The sequence below is a fragment of the Belonocnema kinseyi genome, chromosome 2 (assembly GCF_010883055.1).
Source record: "Belonocnema kinseyi isolate 2016_QV_RU_SX_M_011 chromosome 2, B_treatae_v1, whole genome shotgun sequence".
Taxonomy (NCBI): Eukaryota; Metazoa; Arthropoda; class Insecta; order Hymenoptera; family Cynipidae; genus Belonocnema; species Belonocnema kinseyi.
In genome coordinates, this window is record NC_046658.1 from 52,424,176 (window position 1) to 52,447,450 (window position 23,275).

The 23,275-nt window shown below is 29.2% G+C and overlaps 2 protein-coding genes across 5 annotated transcripts in view; one reads left to right on the forward strand and one right to left on the reverse strand.

Annotated features, from left to right (window-relative positions):
• Window positions 1–3,090: 3,090 nt before the first annotated feature.
• Window positions 3,091–13,711, reverse strand: LOC117167275 (cytochrome c oxidase assembly protein COX16 homolog, mitochondrial). Of its 3 annotated transcripts, XM_033352087.1 has the most exons (5): window positions 13,597–13,711; window positions 13,031–13,273; window positions 12,724–12,939; window positions 5,907–6,024; window positions 3,091–3,369 (listed from the first exon to the last, which is right to left on the reverse strand). In XM_033352087.1, the coding sequence occupies exons 3-5, from the start codon at window positions 12,822–12,824 to the stop codon at window positions 3,301–3,303; spliced, it is 288 nt and encodes a 95-aa protein (XP_033207978.1). In that variant the 5' UTR covers window positions 12,825–12,939; window positions 13,031–13,273; window positions 13,597–13,711; the 3' UTR covers window positions 3,091–3,300. The 3 variants fall into 3 exon arrangements, with proteins under 3 accessions (XP_033207978.1, XP_033207976.1, XP_033207977.1); XM_033352085.1 differs by lacking the exon at window positions 13,597–13,711 and adding an exon at window positions 13,407–13,533 and having other exon boundaries at window positions 12,724–13,273; XM_033352086.1 differs by lacking the exon at window positions 13,597–13,711 and having other exon boundaries at window positions 12,724–13,282.
• Window positions 13,712–13,855: 144 nt separating this feature from the next.
• Window positions 13,856–23,275, forward strand: part of LOC117167274 (G-protein-signaling modulator 2) — a 26,157-nt gene continuing 16,737 nt past the window's right edge. For both annotated transcript variants that reach the window (XM_033352083.1, XM_033352084.1), the window contains exons 1-5: window positions 13,856–13,981; window positions 17,004–17,378; window positions 17,471–17,610; window positions 20,706–20,945; window positions 21,023–21,491. In XM_033352083.1, coding sequence (XP_033207974.1) covers window positions 13,937–13,981; window positions 17,004–17,378; window positions 17,471–17,610; window positions 20,706–20,945; window positions 21,023–21,491 — 1,269 coding nt within the window. In that variant the 5' untranslated portion in view covers window positions 13,856–13,936. The remainder of the gene's footprint in view (window positions 13,982–17,003; window positions 17,379–17,470; window positions 17,611–20,705; window positions 20,946–21,022; window positions 21,492–23,275) is intronic.

Sequence of the window (23,275 nt, forward strand, 5' to 3'; positions counted from 1 at the left end):
ACGCCAATTAGCACAAATGGTAAGTTCCGACAGTGCCTACAAGTGTGCCTACTGGCCGCTAAATGGCAATACCGGTTTCATATGTATACACCTGGTATGGTGAACAGAAAAAAGTTACACACATTCACATTTACATTTTTTTAAAGTTATATTTTAGAACTCCTGGGGTCGAATCTTATCAAAATATGTCAAAAAAATATATTTGAAATTTTTAATCATTCAAAAACCTCTCTCTATGAGGAAGCAATAATGAATTGTTAACATTTTAATTTTTTTAAGATTGCATAATCTAGCGGTGTTAAATTAAATGTTTACATTTCATTCAAAATTTACAGTTTTAAGATCATAACGTTTTAATATATTCATTTTTTACGTAAAAATATATAAAACTGTTAATTTGAATGCTTTTTAAACATTATTCTACTACATTACACATTTAATTTGTTATTCTGCGATTTTTTAGCCTTATAGCTTATAGGTGTCAAACTTTGTAGTGGACAAATTTCAAGTTTGGTAATCAGTTGCATTAAGTTATAATTATAATTTCAACTTACCATGTGTCCGACGATCAGTAATTAATTTTTGATAAAATATACGACTAAAAACAATGATCACTAAATGCTGTGAGTAAATATCGTTTTAATAATTGAGCGTGTGAATTCCATAATACCCTTAGCGATCGTACTTACTCTCCTAGTACCCCGTGCGTTGTCGAAACGTGGAAGAATTTCCGAAAATGATCAACTTAGGAAATTCACTGCGCGAAAAATATGACAACGTTTGGCTGGACGAGTCGCCCAACTTTTATTCCGAATTTTTTTTATCAAATTGAAAGTTTTTTTTTTACTAAAAACTAAAAACTGGAAATTTTCACTGCACCGCAAAATTAATGACTTTTGAAAATAAACTCGTGAATATTCGGATTTTGCTCGAGAAAATGATATCAGTTTTTTTTTCCAAATAGTAAAACCTCTACCGATGCCAATTATGTATTAAAAATACTTTTTACATTCTCATCAGAGAAGGTATTAGATTTGTGTAAAATTTGACCCCCCCACTCCCTCCCAGTTTTTGTTAAATGTCCACGTATTGAGACGCCCTGAATGCGAAAAACAGGTTATTACGAATTTTTCAGTATGTCTGTCTGTGAGCACGATAACTTTTGAACAAATTATTCTATTAGATTGGCCTTTTGTACACTCTTTTAGTGTCCTAAGCTAAATGCCAAGTTCGTTATTCAGTCATTTTGGATAAAAACTTTTAAAGTGAGCGCATGTTGAAAATTCTTGAGACCACATTTTTTTCTGATTCAAAAATTCTCTGTCAACTTTTTCAAAATACTTGAAAAGAAAAATGTTAATTTCAGATATCCCTACAATATTATCATAACAACTTTTTGAATTTATTAAAAAAATTGAAATTTCAACCGCACAAAAAATAATCAAAAATGGTATTTTGCGGTCAAAATATGCAAGATAAGAAAAAAATGATAAGGCCAACATTGTGCACTCAAAAAATATCTACAAATATGTTATCAATCACTTTTTTATAAGAAACGTCGTTTTTGTTTTATTTGTAAAAAAAATTAAAATTTGATAATTAAATTTTTCGACACACAACACAAGCTAAGAAAAAATAAATAGATAACATTTTTTCACCGAAAGGTATTAGATTTGTGTACAATTTAACCCCCCCCCCCTTCCCCGTTGTTTGGCCTAAAATGTTGATTTTCGTTTGATTTTTTGAATTTTGTAAATGCTATAACTCCGGTAATTTTTTATTATAAAAAAAAGTAATAAGGATAAATTGTTCTTTTTTTAGTAATACTGATAACCGCACATAAACACACATAAAGAATTTGAATATCATTTTAAGATACTAAAAGAGTTTACCGAAGGTACAGTGAAAATTTCAGGTTTTTAATTTTTAGGAAAAAAAACTTTCAATTTGATGAAAAAAAAATTCGGAATAAAAATTGTGCGGATTGTCGAGAAGCACATTCTCATACATTTTCCGCATTGAATTTCTCAAGTTGGTGATTTTTGGAAATTTTTCCACGATTCGGCAACGCACGAGGTACTGGGAGAGCGAATCCGAGCGCTAAGGATATTATGGAATCCACACGCTCAATTTTGAATCGAGATTTGCAATTTTATTAGAGTAAGGAAAAATAAAATGTTTTTATTTATAGAGCGAAAATGTCCGATTCTCAGTACCAATGGCAAGAGGAGCATCAGGAATAAATAAATCTATGTGTCTAATAATTATTCAAAGGTGCCAAAGACCCATAGGTATAACCGTCTATGGCATTATGCCGCATTTTGATTTGGAATATTATGGAAAAGTGAGTAAATTCATCAATTAAAATTTTGAATGCTTTTTAATACATAAATTAATTGGTACCATAACTGAACTTGACAACAGGTTGTACATTCTATTATATACTTCAATCTTTTTACAGTTTCTTTATATAACTTTCTCTTATTTCTTGACAATGAAAGCAATATTAGAATTAAGAATTGGGTTTTAAAATCACGTACGTCTTTAACCATAAATAATCCAATTTTCTGTTCAAAGAAAATATATGTAATACGAATATTGTCGTTAAAACAGGAAATTCATTTATTATACTTATTTGAATACAGGAAAGTCCAACAATTCAGGTAATGCACTTTACACAAAACATTGTTATTTCTTTTTCCGTTATGCACATTATTGCCTTTGGGTTTCGGCAATTTCATTTATTTCTAAGCGCACGTAATGAAATTTCAATGTTTTAAAATATTTTGTTAAGAACACCAAGGCTGTATTCGCCGTCTAAATGTATAATTTATAATTAAGGTACTTTAGTGAATTTAACAATTAATTGCATGATTGAATTGAATTATAGTTTAATTATCATTTTCCTTTATTACAGTTTCCTCACTGGAATTCTTCTATTTCTCAAAAGTAAAGTCCGCTATACTTTTCATAATAATACAACTAAACCAGTATTATTTTTGAATTTATCTTCGGTATTTCTTGTACAAAATCGCATATTTATTATGTTTAAGATACGCATTCATACATATATTCTAGCTCAAAAAAGAATTAGTAAGGATATTTCGGTTTTTTATTACTGCATAATCATATATTCAATATGTATAATAATACATTACAAATAATCAACATTTTTTGATAATTTTACTGACCTCAACATATTCCAAATGTCGTTAAAGTTTTACAAGAAACACTTTATATTTAAAATAAGTGTATGAAGAAATAAATGTTGGCAATTGAGTGACATCATTGATCTCCGACTCACGTATTGCTTGGTTCCTCCTCCCACGGCCTAGGGATCCGTTTATTTTCCCAGTTGTCGAATTTTTTCTGAATGAAAATTAAAATCAAAATCAGACTCCTATCTAAACAAAAATGGTGTAAAAATATGTCTCGAAAACCTCGCAATCAATGTTGTTGAAAACCTGATTGACTTTCTATTACTTGAAGTTGTTTTATATCTTCAATTTAAAATAATGTAAATTAAATCCATAAATAATCTCTTTTAATAAGAAAAAAAACATAGAATACTCTTAGACGTTCAATTAAAGCGTTTAAATTATTTATTATTATTATTATTATTATTTTATATAATAATTTATTGAAGATATTATAAGTGTTTTATGTTTTTTAAAATTATTATTTAAAAAAAGAATTTTTACATAAAATTTGGATAACTTAAAAATTATAAAAATTGAAGATATTTTTATGAGTATTTTTAATGATAAATTATTCAATATCAAAGATGAAATATAAAAAAGAATTGATGTTTTTCGATGTTTTAGCGCTTTTGGCTCAAATTAAATTTTTGTACCAAAAGTAATTGGATTTTAAAGAATGATAATTTGTTAATAATTTTAGGTTACGTTCGCGTTTTCACCGTGACATAAAATGGGTTATTCAAAACAAAAATCACTAATTAGATTAGATTTCAAAAAAATTTACAAGTTTACACGAACTTTAGATTATGTTGGAATGTTTTCCCTGAAATTGGTATTTTCAAATAAAAATCACTAGATTTAAATCCAATGAGTTTTGCCTAAAATATTAAAATTCACAAGCTTGGAAAATTTCGAATCATGTAAGCATTTTGCATCTATTGATATATTTATTAGAAAACAATTAGATTTCAGAGAAGATGCATAATTTACAATCTTAAACAATTCTTTTTATATTATGATTGTGTTTTTAGTTAGAATTGGTATTGTTCATAAAACTCTCATTAGATTCCAAAAAAGATTTACAACATTTAAAGATTATTATTAATGGGGAATGCTAGCGTTTTTCAGCCCAAATGTTTATTTTTTTAATCATTCAACTTAAAAAATGAAACTGAACGATTCGAACAACTTTAGGTTATGTAACTTTTTTTCGTCCGAAATTAGTATTTTTGAAGAAAAATGCAACAACTTGATTGTCTTTATACTGTAAAAGAATATTATGTAATAATTCTGAAGTAAAGATATCAGTTTCCATCAATTCTCAAAAATAGGATTGTCGTTATAGTTTTCTTTTATATTATTTTATATAATAAACAATATGAAATAGAAAAATTTGGTGTTAATATTAATTTATAGAATTTGGTAATATTGCAAGGATTAAATGAGAAGTACGAAGCGAACAAAACGTTTTAAATAATTTTTTTGAGAAAAAAATTGAGATACTTATTGTTTTTGTATGTTTAGAATATCATGAACTCTGTGTTAGTTAAGTATATTTTTTAGTTTGTTTAGATATTTCATACGTTTTAACCAAACCGACGAAATGCAACTAACGGATGGCAGACTCTGCGTTAAACGCAAAACCAGCTATTTGCATAAACAAAATTTTTTTCCTGTAATTCTAAATCTATTTTTTCTAATAAATATAAAAATATATTATTAATATACGTGTGCTTTTTTAAAAATTGCTTTATTAGGAAGTATGAATAAGAAAATTGGTTTTATTATCGGTTTTGATCCTTGAAATTTTGAATAACACAATAATTGTGGTCCGTTTAATACGTCTCATACGAGACACCCAGATTAATACTAATTGAGAAAATGAAACAACTTTTAACAGGGTGTCTATTAAAATTTTCCGACAAAATTCCCAGAGAATTTCTTTGTTTTTCCCGCTTATAAATATATAAGGTCTCTTACGATATAAGCATACATGCAATCCATAGTAGAATGCGACATGCGTAATTTACAATTCATTTTAGAAATATGTTTTTTATTTTTCAACCATTTTCAGAGTTTCAATTTTCAGCAAATAAAAAGTAGCGCAAGTATCTCAAAGAGTTAATAAAAAATTATAAATTATAAGGAATTTCCCACATCAAAAATAATATTCAGGACAATTCCCGGATATTTTTTAATTCTCAGACAACCAGCGGATTTCCTTAAATTCCTGCACGGCAGACGCCCTATTTAATAAAAATAAATATATAAGGTGTAAGATTATTATCTATAGAATCTCTCTTAAAATTTCCAATTATATAGTCTCATATAATGAAATGAATGTTGCAAGATAAATATAGCCAACTAAACAATAATACTGGCCATGAATCAAGTAGTTCATGTTGCAAGTAATGCACATTCTAAAGGATTTTCAAAATAGTTTTAGATTGCGAGATATTCTTATTACAATTATATCCATGTCCCATCCGATATAAAAATAATGGCTGATTTCCGTTTGCTGAATTAAAAGTGCATAAATCCCTTTGCATTTTTTTCATAACTTCACAAAGGATCTTATTTATTTTTATTTTTATCCATGAATATCCAGCTAAAATATTTTCTCCGCTATGGAGAAATGAACTCAAGTTTATTTATCACGTTTTATTCGCTTATACTTTAAATAAAAACAGCCCATATTCCACTTACGTCCTTCATTTTTTCGTATTCTGTTTCTATTGTTACTTCTCCCCTCTTTTTCATTTGAATTCCTAGTTTGGCTGCTTCTTCACGAATGTCTTGTTCTACCATAGGCTTATATCTGAATCTGAAAATACATTATAAAAATATTTAGTTGAAATTTGTTTTAACAAAAGCTTTTATTGAAATATACAGTGAAACCGTTCAATAGCCCTCCCTTCTATAGCCCTTCCAAGAATTGACGCCGCGCCATAGGTAGGTGTAAGAGGAGCTGCGCGGCGAGCGCGGAGTCTGCGGTTCTCACACAGGCGAGCACTCATGCATGGACAAACAAAAGCGGAGCGGGCTGTAATGAGTCGGTTCCCACCCACCGTGAGCCCCATAATCGGCGCTATAATAGAATTTCACTGTATTTTAAAAATAAACAAAATAATTCACTCTGAGTGGGAGCAATGTAATAATTATTATTTGCAATTATCATTATAAAAAAATAGAAAGCTCATTTTTCTCTCAGGCTTTAATTAGTTACAGACCAATGCACGGTCGTATTTTTTTAATGAAGTCAAGTGATTTGATAAGAGTAGTATGCCTACTTTTCCGTGGGACCAACAGAAGTACTTAAAAGGATAGCAATAGAAAATCCAACCATTGAAACGGGAAGATGAAAGGTTATCGACGTCACGAAGACTAGGTAAGCTATCCAATTTGTAATAACTGCAGAGCCAGGAATGGTTAAGAGTCTCAAAAAGATCGACTGCATGCCTCTCTATGGTTTGGAGATGATCAGTATGAAGATTCCCTCAAAAACCAAGGTTACAACCGTTGAGAGAGCACCGGATTTGTCTTCCGAAAAGGTGGAGGAGACAACTATATCGAGGCGTGCTAACGATAGGATGCCAACGCACGCGATCGACTAGATGATACTTAACCAAAAATATAAACAATAAAAAGCTAACCAAGAAGTAAGCACTAGAAAGTTTAAGATTGCGGAATTGAACAAGATGAAGCTAGAAGTTGGCCAAAAACTAGAAAATGCTCGCTCACTCCATCAAAACATTAAAGTGCTATCTCGGGCGAGCAAAGCATGAAGGTGCCACTTCCCGCTTGTAAACTAAAGGCAAGAAGTGGCAACCTTCATGCTTTGCTCGCCCGAGATTGAACTTTCATGATTTGATGAAGCGAGTGAGCACCTTTTAGTTTTGGCCAACTTCTAGCCTCATCTTGCTCAATTACGCGAGCAAGACTTTCTAGCGCTAACTTCTCGGTTAGTTTTTTATTGCTTTTATTTTTGGTTAAGTACCGTCAAGTCATGTCGCGTGCGTTGGCATCCTACCGTTAGGACGCCTCGATATGTCTACTTTCTTAAACAGACGTGTGCTAGTGGAACAAACGTTTCTTGGCTTAATACAAGATTTACAAGGTTAATAAAAGTAATACTAGGCTCACAAGGAGAAAATTAGAGGCTTAAGTAACAAGAGCGGTTCAGTTTGTTATGATAGTACCGTAGGACTCCTAGGGCAGCACTTTATACCAGAGGACATAGTAAAATTATTGGATTAACAAGGTTCTTTTCTAGGGACTTGGTTTCCATAAAGAATGAACGTCAGTTAGGGAGGAGGCGCGAACCTATGGCGATTTGTTCAGCATATTTACCATTGGACTCCAAGGTGCAACCATCTGGGGAATAGCGAGGTCTGGTGGACTACTGTTGTGTCAAAGGATTACTATTGCTCTTCGAATGTGACGTGAATTCAAATCATTCGATTAGGGGTAGTAAGTACACAAACCACATGGGTGAGTTTTTATTATATTACCCCTTAATTGCTAATTTAACTTTGTTAAATCGGGGTGATACACCTACGTTTGTGGCATCTAGATGTCGTGAGGTGATTGATCCGACCTTATGTTCGATAAGCCTTCGCGAAGAGTTCAAGGGATGGCGTGTATCATCGGATACGTCTCTTTCGGACCACATACAGATATGCTTCTCCTTGAAGGCCGATAGACTTGAGTGTCAAAGCTATACGAATCCTAAAGCAACTGACTGGGATACTTATAGGGAGGATCTCAGAAGTTTGCTCGGTGCTATATCGGGCAGAGTTAAGTATATCAAACAAATAGAATACAGCCTGGAGGAATCCTAGACTGGAGGACCTGAAAAATGAAACTCGACGCCTTTTCAACAGAGATAAAAATAATGGAAATTTGGACTTGTACAGGGCAACCTTAGCAAGATAGAATAATAAGATCAAAAATGCCGTATAGGAAATCATGGAGTGGTTATTATTAAGGTATCGAGAATTAACCTGAAACTGCTAGACTTCAGACAACCGTGAGGGGTATGACTCATCATGTCAACTGAAAGCATTAATATTGCCTTCGGCTGAAATATCTGAGACCAACTTTTAAAGGCACAATGGGTGATTGAAAAGTAGCAAGTGGTATTCTCAATCAATCAAAAACTAGATGAGTTGTTTAACCATTTGAACCATTTAAAGCTACAGGAGATAATAAAATATGTTCTGCAATGAGATACACCCCGGTAGCATGGAGGAAGATTAAGGCATTCTTAATTCAAATACCTCTTTTATGCTGAAGACAATAAAAAAATTAATCATAGGAATCAATTTGCCTTTTAAAAAGGCAGATCTACCGTATACATTCTCTTTTAATTTAGTTCACGCATTGATAATACTATGCGGAAAGGTAATAATAAATAATATTAATTATTATTATAATTAATTATTAATATCATAAAAATATTTTAAATAAAATACTAAATCCCCCCCAAGGTTATGTAAAATATACCTGTTTTTTTCGTCCTTGACTTTGACGGCGATTCTGCGCTTCAGAATGTACCTCTATAAAAATGCTAGTTTTCTATTACAAAAAGTTTTATTTTTCCCAAAAAGCGTTCTCTATATCTCCAGATAACTAAACGGGATTCGGGACGTTTAATTTTGGCCAGAACTAGTTGAATGCATTTGAGATTGTCTACATACCTACAGTTCGGTATGGCTTTGACACCAAGTGCGAGGCATTTAGAAATGCTCATTCCTACACGGACAGAAATTTCAAGAGATTAATTCACGGAAGTACGTGATTTTGGATCTACAATTTTTACGTGATTTAAAGTCTCGGACTCTTATAATCGAAAAGCCTAGAATTCGTGACCTGAGAGCAAAGGGGCGTGACATAATGCCTGCGAGACTTCGAGACCTATGCTTTAAAAGCAAGGGTTCTCGAGCCAAACCGTCATAAAATCAAGGAGAAATGCCGTGAATTATTCTCCCGAAATTTCTCTCCATGTAGGCTCGTGCATATACCTATACCTTACTCATACTACGTTAAAAGCGTCATACATAAAAAAAGGGTCAAAAAAGCTATAATGACACAAAAGTAGGTTAAGAATAGGAAATGCAGTGAAACACTTGAATACCGCTTCCTTCTATAGCCCTTCTGAGAATTGATGCCGTGCCACAGAGCTGCGCGGGGGCCGCAGGTTTTCCGGTTTTCACTCAGGCGTGCATTGAAGCGCGAACAAACGAAAGCGGAGCCGGCTATAATGAGTTAATTCCCACCAACCGTCATCCCCAAAATCGGCGTTATAGAAGAGTTTCACTGTATATAAGTCCAAATATTATCATAACTTAGGTAAATCTCACGAAATAAGTTATATAATGAAAAAATTAAAAGAATTAGTCACCGAAAACGATAAGGAAACATTCAAATCAAATTCAAAATTAAAAACGTTCGAAATTCCTAGATAACTTAATTGCACAGTTGATTGATAAAAATACGCTAATAAGGACTATAAGAAGCTAAGAGGATATTAATAACAAAATACCAAGAATAAGTTGAATCATAAATGATAGGTGATCAAATTATTGTCAAATAATTGGAAGTACACTCCACGCCTGATAGAAGCGCCCTCAGTTTTTATTATTCAATCATGCAACCCTGTCTATTTACGTTTGTATTCTTCCGATTTACTCTAAAGGCCACTGCAAGCCATGCACGCAACCGTGCTTATATCAAGAGTAAAGTGTACGGCGGAGGATCACCGATCAAACGTGAGAAATGCAATTTAGCAAACTAAGACCAAATGCTCATCACAGACTCTCGAAGACCAAAAAGGGCTGTCCATATACCATGTGGACAATGTTTTACTACTAAGTCCAAAAATAATCTGGTAAACATTTTTTTTCTGATGTTTTCCTGAAAAGAATTCCGCACATTCAGGTTACTCAGGAGATGGCAAGTTTACGTTACGGTGGCCTAAAAATGCATTGGATTTTTTTTCTCTCGAATTTTCATGCATATCGCCCCGGGTATTATTATTACTACATTCTCATCCTGATGAGAAAGTATTGGTTTTATGTGAAAAATTACTTTCGCGAATTCCATTAAATGTCGACGTTTTGAGACCCCCTAGGTCAGAAAAAATAGTTTTTACGTCGGTGTCTTTCTGTCATAGTTGTCGTTGTAATCTGTAAATACGGTAACATTTGAAGGAATTATTCCAATGAATTTCCCTTTGGCATACTTTATAAGAATATGAAAAGAAAGAACGAGTTCGTTAGACAGGTTTTTTCGAAGAAATTTAAAAAAGTTAAGACATTTTGAAAATGTTGATCCCATTATTTCCCCATTGCTTTTTTTGATCAAATAAAAATTACTAAGGTTATGGCATTTTCAAAAATCAAACGAAAATTAGCATTTGAAATGAAACATAGCATGATATGGGAAAAAGTCAAGAGAAGAAAAACCATTACTTCTTCAAGGCCCTACTAGATTGTATAAAGAACTTTTCTTATTTTGTTGACAAAAGATCGAAAATTCATATTTTTATCGTAAAAAAATCATGAAAAAGGAACAACTCCATTTAGTAGAAAACAACACAAGATACGAAAAGAGATAGATTGACAAAAATTGTGCACCTACACAAGAATAACAAATTCTCAGGAATTACTTTATTGTAGGATAAGTAGTTTTTGTTTTATTTTTAAAAAACAAAATTAAAAATAAAAAATTATATTTGAGTACAATGATACAAGCTACGAGAATACGTGAGACCAAATTTATTCAAACCAAGAAAGATTGATCAATTTTTTACAAATATTTTTTTGATAGGAAGCGTAGTTTTTTTAATCGTAAAAAAAATAAGATTAAAAATAAAAAATAAATTATAAAAACAAGGGAATATGAATAGGACTGTTTCAATTGTCATGCATATTATGAATTATAATGATATAAATTTATTAAAATGATACATGTTTCAGCGCAGCTAAGAATAAAATTTAACGCTAAATAAGAAACAAATATTAAAGTAATGATGATAAATACAATTTGTACTTTAATTTGCAAAATCTAAATATCCAATCCCAGGCAAAGGTACTTACAAAATGTATTATATTTGATATCAAAGTGTTGAGCATAATGTAGAAAATTCGAGATTTTGGACAAAATCGAGTGCGAAGTACGAGATACGTGATAAGTGAAAAATTGGGTTTTGCAAGTTTATTCCGCTAATCATGATTTTTTGTTAAGGTTTGGTAAATACAAATTGTTTCTAATACATAAAATACTCCTTTATAATGATAATTAGTTGATTAAATACATTTTTAAAATAATTCTTTATTGTTTTTAGCAATTTTATCTAAGAATTGAGTTAGAAATTCGCGGTTTTTCTTCACTTTTTAACTGATTTTTAACTTTTTAATTAGAGCAAGGCAATAAAGAAGTAAATTTAACAGAAATAATTCTTTAAACCATTTGTTATTTATAATATTTTCTTAGAATAATGCTACGAAAATACAGCTTTTTCGAAAATTTTCCACTTTTAATCAACTTTCCAATTTTAGCAATGTAATAATGACTGACATTTAACAAAAAGATTCTTTAAACAAATTATTATTGTTTATAACTATCTTCTCCTATGGGATTGCTAGACAGTTGCAGTTTTTTTTTAATTTACCACTTTTTGTCAACTTTTCACTTAGTGAGGTGATAATAAATACAAGTTAGCAAAAATAACTGTTTAAACAATTTCTTATTGTTTATATCTATGTTCTGTTAGATAACTGCTAGAAAATATCAGTTTTTTTCTAAAATTTCTAACTTTGTTTCAGCTCTTTAGTTATGAATAAATATACAATAGAGAATAATTTTTAGGCAATCACTTTGTTCATAAATATATTTTTCTGAAATAATATAAATATTTAAAATATTCTTCAAAGTTTCTATATTGATCATATAATAAATGTAAATTTTCCTTTATGTTGTTACTAACATGAGAATTAAAGTTCAATAAAAAGCAATGTGAACCAAAAGTGACGAATTTCGAAAAAAACTGCAACCCTCTAACATTATTCCAAGATAATATCATTATGTATAATAAAAAATTGTTTAAAAAAATAATAATATTGAATATTCTGAATAAAACTTACAAAAAGGTCTTTTTTGTTCTCGGAAATATGTGTTAAACTTTATAGGACTTGAGGAATCTCCTAATATTATTAATGCTAGACCCCCCCCCCCCACCTGCCACATACAATATGTTACTTTCTTTTTAAATATTAATAGAATTGCACACATTTCAAGTTTTTGAAATTGAATTGAACAATCACAATTAAAGATTTGCGCCCTCAGAAATTGTGAACAAAACTTAATTCCGCGCAATAAAAATCGTGAATTTTCGTTTTCTGGGATGAAAAATCAGGACATAACACACAAAATCGGGAAATGGTCTGATAAATCACGACTCCTCGTTACCTTAATTATTATTTCAGGATCAAATTACTATAACAAAAACACCGGTACTTACTTTAGGGCTTGGAATTCACTGAGTCCATAAGTTCCACCGAGGATGAAAAGTAGAAATGGAATACCGTAGCGGACAGATTTTTTGGTAAATACTCGCAGCATTATGAGAGTGATAGAAATAAGTCCATTTTCTAACAAATCATCATTATTTGGATAATTTTTTCACCTTGCGGTTTGTATGCGGCTTTTGCTATTTTTTCTTCAATCAAATTATAACCTAAAAATACATGATCTTGTTTTTCATACACGTTTCTTATCTTTGACACTAGAATTATCCAAATATACTATCGGTAGGGAAAAATTGAAACCTGTTGGATTATAAAATTTCCAATGACAGAAAAATGGCATTTAAAACACACAAAAAATATGTTTTAAACTCTTATTCCTCTTTCAGACGTTTTTCTCGTTTTCTTAAAGAAAAATATGCGCAGATCCAGATTTTCTGGTTTGTGCGCAGTTTTTCCAACCTATAGACTTTTCCAAAATGGAATTAGTTTTAAAACGCGCGAAGTCAGTAGAGTTGTGAGTCCTTTAAAATCCTTTAAATTAATCTGAAACGTATACGATAGTTATTAGTTATTTAATATTTAAACACCTAAATATCCTAAATCTTTTGATTTATGAATTCCATTTAAAATATAAATAAATTTTCCAAAATTCAACATAGAAACAAGACAACATAACCTCAAATTCACCAAAGGTTAACAGCTAACAGCGCAAATACATTGTCTATGAGGATGGATGTGAACGGCGTGAACAATCACAACATAACCTTAACAATAATTAAATTCGAGTGACATACCCCCTTTTGTGATTATTTCACAAAAATACCCAAATTTAAATACAGCAGTAAGTTAAGAATACCATAAAATACCGTTTTTATCAGTTTTGAGTCGTCTTTTTCTTATTTTTTCTACAAAATTGAACGCTGGGAACGCCATCTACGTCATCGCCTGGAGAATTAGAGTTGCGCCAGAGGATACTCAGCAAGTGGTGGTTGTTCGTCATGTACAGTTGTCAATAAAAAAAATAAGCAACGGTGCGTGCAACAGACATTTTCAAATAATAATTAACCATGTTAATCGGTCTACATCTTTGGTTAAGTTTTATCAGTTTTATCAAACATTTCGAGTGCAACCTGTGCCCATGAGCTTTTCGGGATCCGATTGATCGTTTATATTTTGGAAGTGTTTGTTGAAAAAAAGTTGAGGACGATGTCACTAAGCGCCAGTGCTGAAAATCTGTCATCAGAAGGACAAGTGAGTGAATCATTTTACAGTCATTTTAACAAGAATTGATGAGATAATTCCATTTGAAAATGCTCCTGATAATTTTTCTCATAACAATAACTAAAATTTCAACTACTCTTCAGTCTCAAATACTGAACGCTTATAGCTTTATTTTTTTCTTTTAACCCTTTCAAGTGTCTTTCATGAATAAAAATTTTTAAAAGAATTTTTTCGAAGGCGCATTTTTCATAATTTGGTGTAAAACTATTTTAAAAAATCTAGGAAAAGAGAGCTTATGTGTCAGAATGTGAAAGGCATTCTGTGAAAATGCGACTATTTATAGGCGTCAACCGCTTCCAAATTTACTTACAGTATCTATAATTTAATTGCATATTTATTAATCCTGCAAATATTTTTTCTATTATTTCTTCCATCGAAAAACAATATTTGTATTTTATTGTATGTTATAGTTAATTTAATTTTGGATATATTGTAGTGAAACAATTGAAATCTCTATGAGAAATTTCATGTTTGACGTAAATTGTAAGAATATGTGTTTTAAATGTATAATCTTCCATTTCTAAATAGTGAACTTTAAATCATGGAATTAACAAGGTGTGGTCCACTGCAACGAGACATTTAATTAAGATGAAACTTTCAGTTTGTACAAGGGAAAATAGAATTAAATATCGACCTAGTATATCAGACCTGTTTAAAAATTAAAACTTTGTTAATTTATAACAAATATTTTATAAAACCCTGAACTTTTTCATATTATTATTGACACGGTAAATTCCTTTAATAACTACCATCATACTATTAAAATGATGATGTCACACATGCCGACAAATCGTGTGGTAGAAGCATTATTTGATGACACATAACTTAATGATGTGAAAATGTATATTTTCAAATGTCAGTGTGATTAAAATAATTTAGGGGGTCCTTTGGACCGGTAAAGTATTAAATTTATTCAATTTTAATTATTTAGAAAAATTTTCAATTATGGAATCATTCTGTTCAACGATTCCAGTAATTTGAAAAATCTTTTACTTTAGAATTTTTTTATTTTATGTCTTCCTTTATAAGCGTACATTTTGAATTTGAAGAATTACAAATTAAAGGAAATTAAAATTGAAAAATATGGATGAAGAATGTTTCAAGTTGATCAAATGTGAATATAAAATAATTAATGGTTTCCTAAATTAAATTGTAGGTCGAGCATTAAAAATTGTACTATTCCAATTGGAAAACTTTAGTAGTTAAACAAATGTAAACGTCCGACTGAAACTTTATAAAATATTTTCAGTTTTTAAATAAATTCAAATTAAAAGGTTCATAACTCAACGCTTTTATTGAGCCTTAAATCGTTAAGCTTTTAGAGTAATAAATTAAGACTTTAAACGTTATAGTTTTCATTGTTCCATTACATTTTTTTTTAATTTTTAAGTGAATATGTTGAATTTTGATCTATGAAGAACAATTGGACTATTGTTAATTTGAAACGCATTTAAGTTAAAATAATTTAACTTTTAATTTGAAAAGTGTGCAGTTAAAACAAAATTTTGAATCGCTCACTTCGTAATGTTCCTAACTTAAAATTGCTCAACACAATATAATTTTGATCATTTGCAAAATTTTTAATTTTTTTTTATATTTAAAGTATTGAAATTTATAATTTTCATCGGTTTATTTTTTCTGTTTTGTTAGCGTTTTTTACCGTATAGCTTGTTTTAAATTATCAGATTTTTGATGAATTAATAATTAATTAAATTAATCAATTGTTAATTAAAATTGATAAATAATTAATTTTTAGATTTGAGATAAATTATTAGATTTTAGAGGTTTATAATTTATTAACAGTTAGGTTTCGTTAACGTTCTATACACAAAACAGTATTTCAAACCAAAAATCATAATTTGAAAAAGATTTCGAATCTTTGAACTATTTTGGTTATATCAGTGTTCTTCGTCAAAAGTTGGTAATCAAATTTTTTTAATAGGATTCAGATGTTTTAACAATATTAGTTTATGTTGGCGTTTCACATCCAAAATTAGTATTTTAAAATTAAAATAATTATAATTGGACAAGATTGTGAATCTTTTAACAAGTTTTAATTGTTTGGGTGTTTATCGTCGATGATTGGTATTTTAAAAAATAATAATAAAAAGATTTCAAAAATATTCACAAATTTTTACAGTTTTAGGCAATGTTAGGGCTTAGCATCAAAAACTGGTATCTTAAAACCTGAATCATTATAGTTAAAGCAAGATTAGACATTTTTTAGCAGTTTCAGCTTCTATTAACATTTGTCACGGAAAATTGGTTAATTTAATTAAAAATCATTAGATTTTGAAGAATATTTACAATTCTGAACAATTTTCTGTTATGTTAGTGTTTTTCATTGAAAGTTATTGGTATTTTCAATAAAAAATTATTACATTTCAAAAAATATTTACAATTTTCCCACAACTTTAGATGGTTCAGGCTATGCTATGCTTTGCCTAAAAATTTCATATTTAAAAAACGAATGATTTGATTTAAATACAATGATTTGTGTTTAAAATATACAAATTTACAAACTTCAATAATTTTGGATTTTGTTAGTGATTTTCGTCGGAAATTGAAATTGGTATTAAAAGTAAATTACATTTTGTAGTATCCATATGTTTTAAAGAAGATTCGCAACTTTTTAAAGAACATTTGTAACTTCGGAACAATTCAAGTTTATGTATGTTAATAATTTTCATGAAAAATGGGTTATTTTCAACAAAAATTATTAAATTTTGCAGGAGACTTACAATATGGAACAATTTTTTGTTATGCCAGTTCTTTTCATTTAAACCATTTTATCAACAACTATTTTACAATTTTCTTGGAGATTGTATTGGTATGAAAGTCCTTTTGAAATCGGAATGACAGAGAATATAAAAGTACAAAAAAGCAAAAATATATTTTTTTAAATAATTTACTTTATAATGAAATTGTATGCATTTTTAAAAGGCAGCCAATTTGTTAAGTAGATATCATTAAAATGCTTCGATTTTTGTAGCAAAATGGTGGCGGAAATGATAGCAATATGTGCCTGGAGTTGGCACTCGAGGGTGAGCGACTTTGCAAAGCCGGAGATTGCAAATCCGGAGTGGCTTTTTTTCAAGCTGCTATTCAAGCCGGCACAGATGATTTGAGGACTTTAAGTGCCATCTACAGCCAATTAGGCAATGCCTACTTTTACCTTGGCGACTATGTAAAAGCCATGAATTATCACAAACTTGATTTAACCCTCGCGAGGTCCATGGGTGACAAACTTGGGGAAGCGAAATCAAGTGGTAATCTCGGAAATACGTTAAAAGTTATGGGAAAATTTGATGAAGCAATGATCTGCTGCAAAAGGCATTTAACAATCTCCAAGGAAATGGGAGACAAAGTAAGTCTACAAATATAACAAAAGAAATATAATTGTTTAATAAATTTTATTTTTCATTGCATATAATTTCACTATTTTTTGTTCTTTTATAGATGAGCGAAGGAAGAGCTTTGTACAATCTAGGCAATGTTTACCACGCGAAAGGAAAACAGGGTAGAATAGGTTATCAAAATCCTGGTGAATTCTCAGAAGAAGTTAGGGAATGTTTGCAACAGGCAGTATTTTATTATGAGTAAGTTATCACAACTGCAATTCTTCCTTAGGGGCCGTACATAAATATCGGAAGTTTTAAAACGGATTCATTTCCATAGCAAGGAGTTGCATTTTTACCCAAAATAGGTGCAATTTCTACTAAAAGAGATTAATTTCCTAATAAAATAGAAAAATTGTCAACAAGATTTCAATTTCTAATTAAGAAAGATTTTTTTGTTAATAAAGAAAATGTATTTCATGCTAAATGTTACGTTGTAAAGCCAGAAAGAGGAGTTTTCTACCAAACAGATGAATTTGCAACTAAATGATCCAGTTATCAACCCAAAAGATCAATTTTATATTAAAAAGATGCATTTTTAAACTAAAACAGATCAATTTTTAACCCAAAATGGAATAAATATATTTTTATTTGGTAATTTAATTTTGAATTTAAAATAAAAACGAATTTTCTACAAGACAGTGGAATTTTCAATAAAGAAATTTAAACAAAAAATAAGGTTTTTTAACTAAATATCTGAATCATCCACTAAAACAAGTTAGTTTTTAATAAAATTCATTAATTTCAAATTAAATATTTCAATTTCCATAATCAGATAGTAGATGTTTAACAAAATATATGAATTTTAATGTAAGTAATTGTATTTTTAACTACATAATTTTTTTTAACCAAAAATGGGATAGTTATATTTTCAGTTAAAAAAATCTGCTCGCTGCTCATTTTCTCGTGAACGATGCATGATATCGCAAAAGAGGAAATAGTATTTTTTATTAAACTTTTTTAGACGTGCAAACTTTGATTTTTACATTTTTTTGTATTTCTCGTTCTTTGCGAGAATAATGAGAAAGATCGATTTTATGACAAAAATCTCATGGCCACAAAATTTATTTATTTATTAAGAAAATCGACTAAAACCCAACATGAATTTTGAATGTAGAAAGATGAATTTTCAATGAAAAATCAGGGTGGTCGCTTCACCGGGAAATCACCGGCAATTTTCTGAGACCGAGAAAAACCGGAAAATAACAGTGAATTTATTTCTTGACCGGGAATTTTACAAATTTTCTGAAGAAAAATCTGTAAAAGTTTTATTTCAACAGTTTTGTAAATAATTAATTGAATCGATATCTTTTTAAAGTATGATATTCAGTTTATAATGTGTAATTCGAAAATATTTTACCTGTAAAATTCTCTATTTTAGATTTTTATTTTTAAGCTTATATTTTTAATTTAAAGAATTTTAACGTGAAGTCTTGAAGACTTAAACAATTAAAAATTAAAATCGTTAAAGTTGAAAATTTTTGATAAAAAAAAACAGTTTTATTTTATCAACTGTAAATATAAATAAATAATTTTTAAAAGGGATCTGTACTTTAAGTATTAAAAACTGAACAATAATTCATTTGATAAAACGATTTTAAATCCGTTGAAAGTTAAAGAATTTCCAGATTCGTAATTAATTCTTAATTAAAGGTTTTTATTAAATGAAAAATATTGTTTCAGTCTATATTATTCAATTTTTAACCCATTTAATTTAAAAAATTTGATTAAGTAAAAGGATAATTATTTCATATTTAGCAATATTTGACTTTTAATTTAAGACGACTAAATTAAAGCCAAATATTTAAAAGTAAACAATTTTAAACTTAAATGTTTCACATAGAAAGCTTTACATTGTTTAAATTTCGAAAAGCTTTTCAAATTTTAACGTTACAATTTGTAGAAAAATTTGAGTTATTTTAAGAGATATTTAGAAGTTTTGAAAAGATGCAAAATTAATTTAAAACTTAAGATGATATTATGTAATTTAAACGAAGATTGTGACAAATTTTTCTGAGCTTCTAAACATATTTTAAACTGAATAAAATTTTTCCTAAAATTTTTAGAAAATCTTAAAAATTAAAAAAAATCGTTAAATTCTTCTCGGGTCGTTTTTAATAATATTGGAAATCTCTTAAAATCTTTTAGAATATTCTGTTAAAATAATTTTTCAAAATGAAGAGTCATTTTCAATTTTCCTATGAATTTTAAGAAAATGTTTCTCTTCTTTTGAAGCCTTTTATAATTTTTAAAAAACCTCTAAATTTTTTGTAAACTGTAAAAATTGAAATTTTGTTTTAAATTAGATTGTGAGTATTTGCACCGAAATTTCGTTACGAATAACCAAAATTTGTCGGTAAACACACTTCGTTAAAATTATTTGAAATCATTTCAAGTTCTAAATTAATTTTTAATGTTTTTGAAATTTCTAAACATCTCTTAAAATTACTGTAATGGTTTTTCAAAATAATAAGCATTCAATTGTTATTTAGAAATCCAAATTGCAAAGCTATTTTTTTTAATTTGCAGGATTTTCTAAAATTTATAGGACTTTATAGTTTTGAAAAAATTTCAAAAATAAAGCTAAATTCGAACAAATGTAAAACTACTTCTAGATTTCTAAAGATTTTGAAATACAATATTAAAGTTTTTCAAGGATGCTCAAACTTTTTAAAATGAAAATAATTTAAATTCTAATTTAAGAACTTTCAAGTTGAAAAAATTTAAATTTAAAAATATTTAATAACCCAAAATAACTAAATAATATTATTTTGACCATTTTTAAAGTTCATTTATTGTTTCTTTAACTTAGAGTATTGAAAATGTTGACCTGGATTTATATCTTCAGAACTTAATCTAAATCTTTTAACTCTATAATTTATGAATGTACAAAATTCTTAATTTTGCAATTTAAAATCATTAAACTTGAAGTTATTCAGTTGAAAAGTGGTAGTACCTTCCAGTTTATACGTGTAAATTATTGAACAATTCAATAGAAAATTTTTGAACTTAAAAACTTTTAAACTTTAATGTCAAAAGTTAAAAATTCAAGAGTTCCACTTTGAATTCTTTAGTTTGTTGTTTATTTTTTATTACTTGTACTTTAACTGTTTAGCTTTATATTTCAATTTTTGAAATTTTCTTTACCGGAAAAAATATTTGCGAACCGGGAAATGATCGGGAATTTTGTTCTTTGATTAAAACTGTCACTCTGAAAATGTAATAGTTTATCTTGCAAAGATTCTGCAGTAGAACCTGCCTCTTAGGTATATTCAATTTTAAACCTTTTTTTTCAGAGAAAATTTGAAACTGATGAGAGAATTTAGTGACTCTGCTGCCCAAGGTAGAGCTTGTGGAAATTTGGGAAACACCTTCTATTTACTTGGTGATTTTCAACAGGCAATTTATTACCACAACGAAAGGCTAAAAATTGCACGAGAGTTTGGCGATAAGGCAGCGGAGAGGAGAGCCAATAGTAATTTGGGAAACTGTCATATATTTTTAGGAGAATTTGAGAAAGCTGCTCAGCATTACAAGTAATTCGCCTATTTCACGAAGTAACTTGCAGACTTTCTTGAAGGTTGTACAAGAGTGTTTTTTTTTTTAATTTCAGGCGAACTTTAGTTTTGGCTAAAGAATTAGGAGATCGTGCAGTTGAAGCTCAGGCCTGTGATTCGCTTGGAAATACTTACACATTGCTACGAGATTATCCAACGGCTGTGGAGTATCATCTTCGGCATCTCGAAATTGCTCAACAATTAAAGGACAAAGTCGGCGAAGGTCGGGCCTGCTGGTCTCTCGGAAATGCGTATTCTGCCATGGGAAATCACGAAAAAGCACTGCACTTCGCGAAATTGCATTATAACCTTTCGAAAGAATTGGGAGATGAAATGGGTCAAGCCACAGCCCAAATGAATGTTGAAGACCTCCAAAAAATTCTAGGGATTGATAAGATCATTCCGAAAGATGAGAAAGGAAACAAAACCCAAAGTATTAAAACGGCAGCTTCCAATATTGCTGCTTCATCTCCTGGAAGATATAGACTTCGTAGGGAGAGTATGGACAATCTTAATCTTATCAAGGTAAGTGGAATGTTTGTTAGGTGTAAAAAACATCCATTCTTTTCATGTGCAGGCCGCGGACTCACCACATTATTGGCACTATTTGACCATTTTTTTAGCGATAGCATTATTTTGCTACTATTTCGAAAAAAATTATACTAAATACACTATTTTTATACAATTGTCCGCTAATGTCACTATTTCCTTACTTTTTCTTGAAAAATGTTTTTGAACTTCATTGATAATTGGCTGAAATAATATGCCCGTCATCTCAGCGAATCATAAAATAAAGGAAAATGGTCTCAATGGCTGATTGGCCATCAGATAATTTAGAGGGTTCAACTTTTAAGCAAGTAGTTTTAATTTTTAAATAAAGGAAGATTAATCCTCAACAAAAAATATATCTAATAGTTTATATTTGAACCAAGAACCGATTTTTGTTAAAAATAGAATAGTTGAATTGAATTCAAGAGGGCGAATTTCAAAGAAGATTATAAAATAAACCAAGAAGATTAATTTTGTTACCAAAAAGACGATATTTCAAAAAATCAAAGAAATTTTTCAGTAAATGGTTGGAAAGTGGATGTGATGTAAGTCTAAATTTTATGTGATTATTTTTTCGTTTCTGATTTTTTTTTAAACTAAATAGTCGAATTTCAACCAAAATAATTTTCAATGCAAAAATGTTCATGCTGTTCATCTTTCAACCCAAGGAGTTGAATTTTGAATCTAGGAAGCTAACTTTTCAATGAAAAATGTAATAGTCAATATTACATTGAAAAGGTTATTCAACTACAAATAAAAAAATACAGTCAGACTTAATAAACAAAATACATCAATTTGCAACCAAAAATTTCGATTTTCAGTCAAAAGTGTTAATTTTCTCCGAAAAACGTCGTAATTTTTAACAAAATACATTAATTATAAACCAGAAAATTCAATTTTTAACGAACTAGAAATAAGTCTAATAGTAGATAATTCAACAAAAAGTTTTGCGACAAAAATTTCATTTTCAACTGAAACAGATAAATTTTTAACCTGGCAGTTGTATTTTTATCCAAAAAGGGGAAATTTCTACAAGAAGAAATGAATTTGCAAGCAGATGATGAATATTCAACAAAATAGTTGAATTTTCATTTGAAAAAATTGTTTAGTTAAGAAAGAGAAACAATGTACATCAAAATTTAAATTTTCAAGCAAAAAAAAAATAGAACGAATTTTCAACAAAGCAGTTAAGTTTTCAACCAAGAAGTACAATCAAATTTTAATTTATTATTTTACTTATTATTGTATATTATTGTATTTATTGTACTTATTCCTACTTGATTGAGAAACCGTTAAATGACAGTTAGTTTATTTTCGATAGAGAAAATAGTTTTCAAATAATTAGTTAAATTTTTATCTTTTTCAATTATGATATCACGCAAGATTTAAAAAGTAAATAATAATTGAATTTACAATACTTTTCGGAATCAATCCACCATTTTATAATTTGCAGATTTTAACGTTAAAATTTGAACTGTTTCCATTGGAACGTTTTTATTTGTTAAACAAATGTAAACGCCTGATTGAAACATTATAAACTATTTTTTATTTTTAAGTAACTTTAAAATAATAGACTCATAATTAAAACCTTTTATTAAATTTCAAATATTATTTCAGTCTAAAATGTTCCATTTTTTAACTATTCAATTTGAAGTTTTTAATTAAGAAAGTGAACAATTACTTAGGGTAGGGCGGGGCGAGATGAGCATAGCTGTCCTTTTCACGTCAGTATTTAAAATCTGCTAATTCATTGCTTGACA

What these genes read in the sequence shown, in the direction of transcription:
- LOC117167275 (XM_033352087.1), bottom strand. Translation starts at nt 12,824, where the DNA reads ATGCTGCGAGTATTTACCAAAAAATCTGTCCGCTACGGTATTCCATTT. An exon ending in AGTGAATTCCAAGCCCTAAA is followed by an intron (nt 6,025 to 12,723) that starts GTAAGTACCGGT and finishes ATGTATTTTCAG; the next exon opens with ATTCAGATATAAGCCTATGG. An exon ending in AATACGAAAAAATGAAGGAC is followed by an intron (nt 3,370 to 5,906) that starts GTAAGTGGAATA and finishes ATTTTCATTCAG; the next exon opens with AAAAAATTCGACAACTGGGA.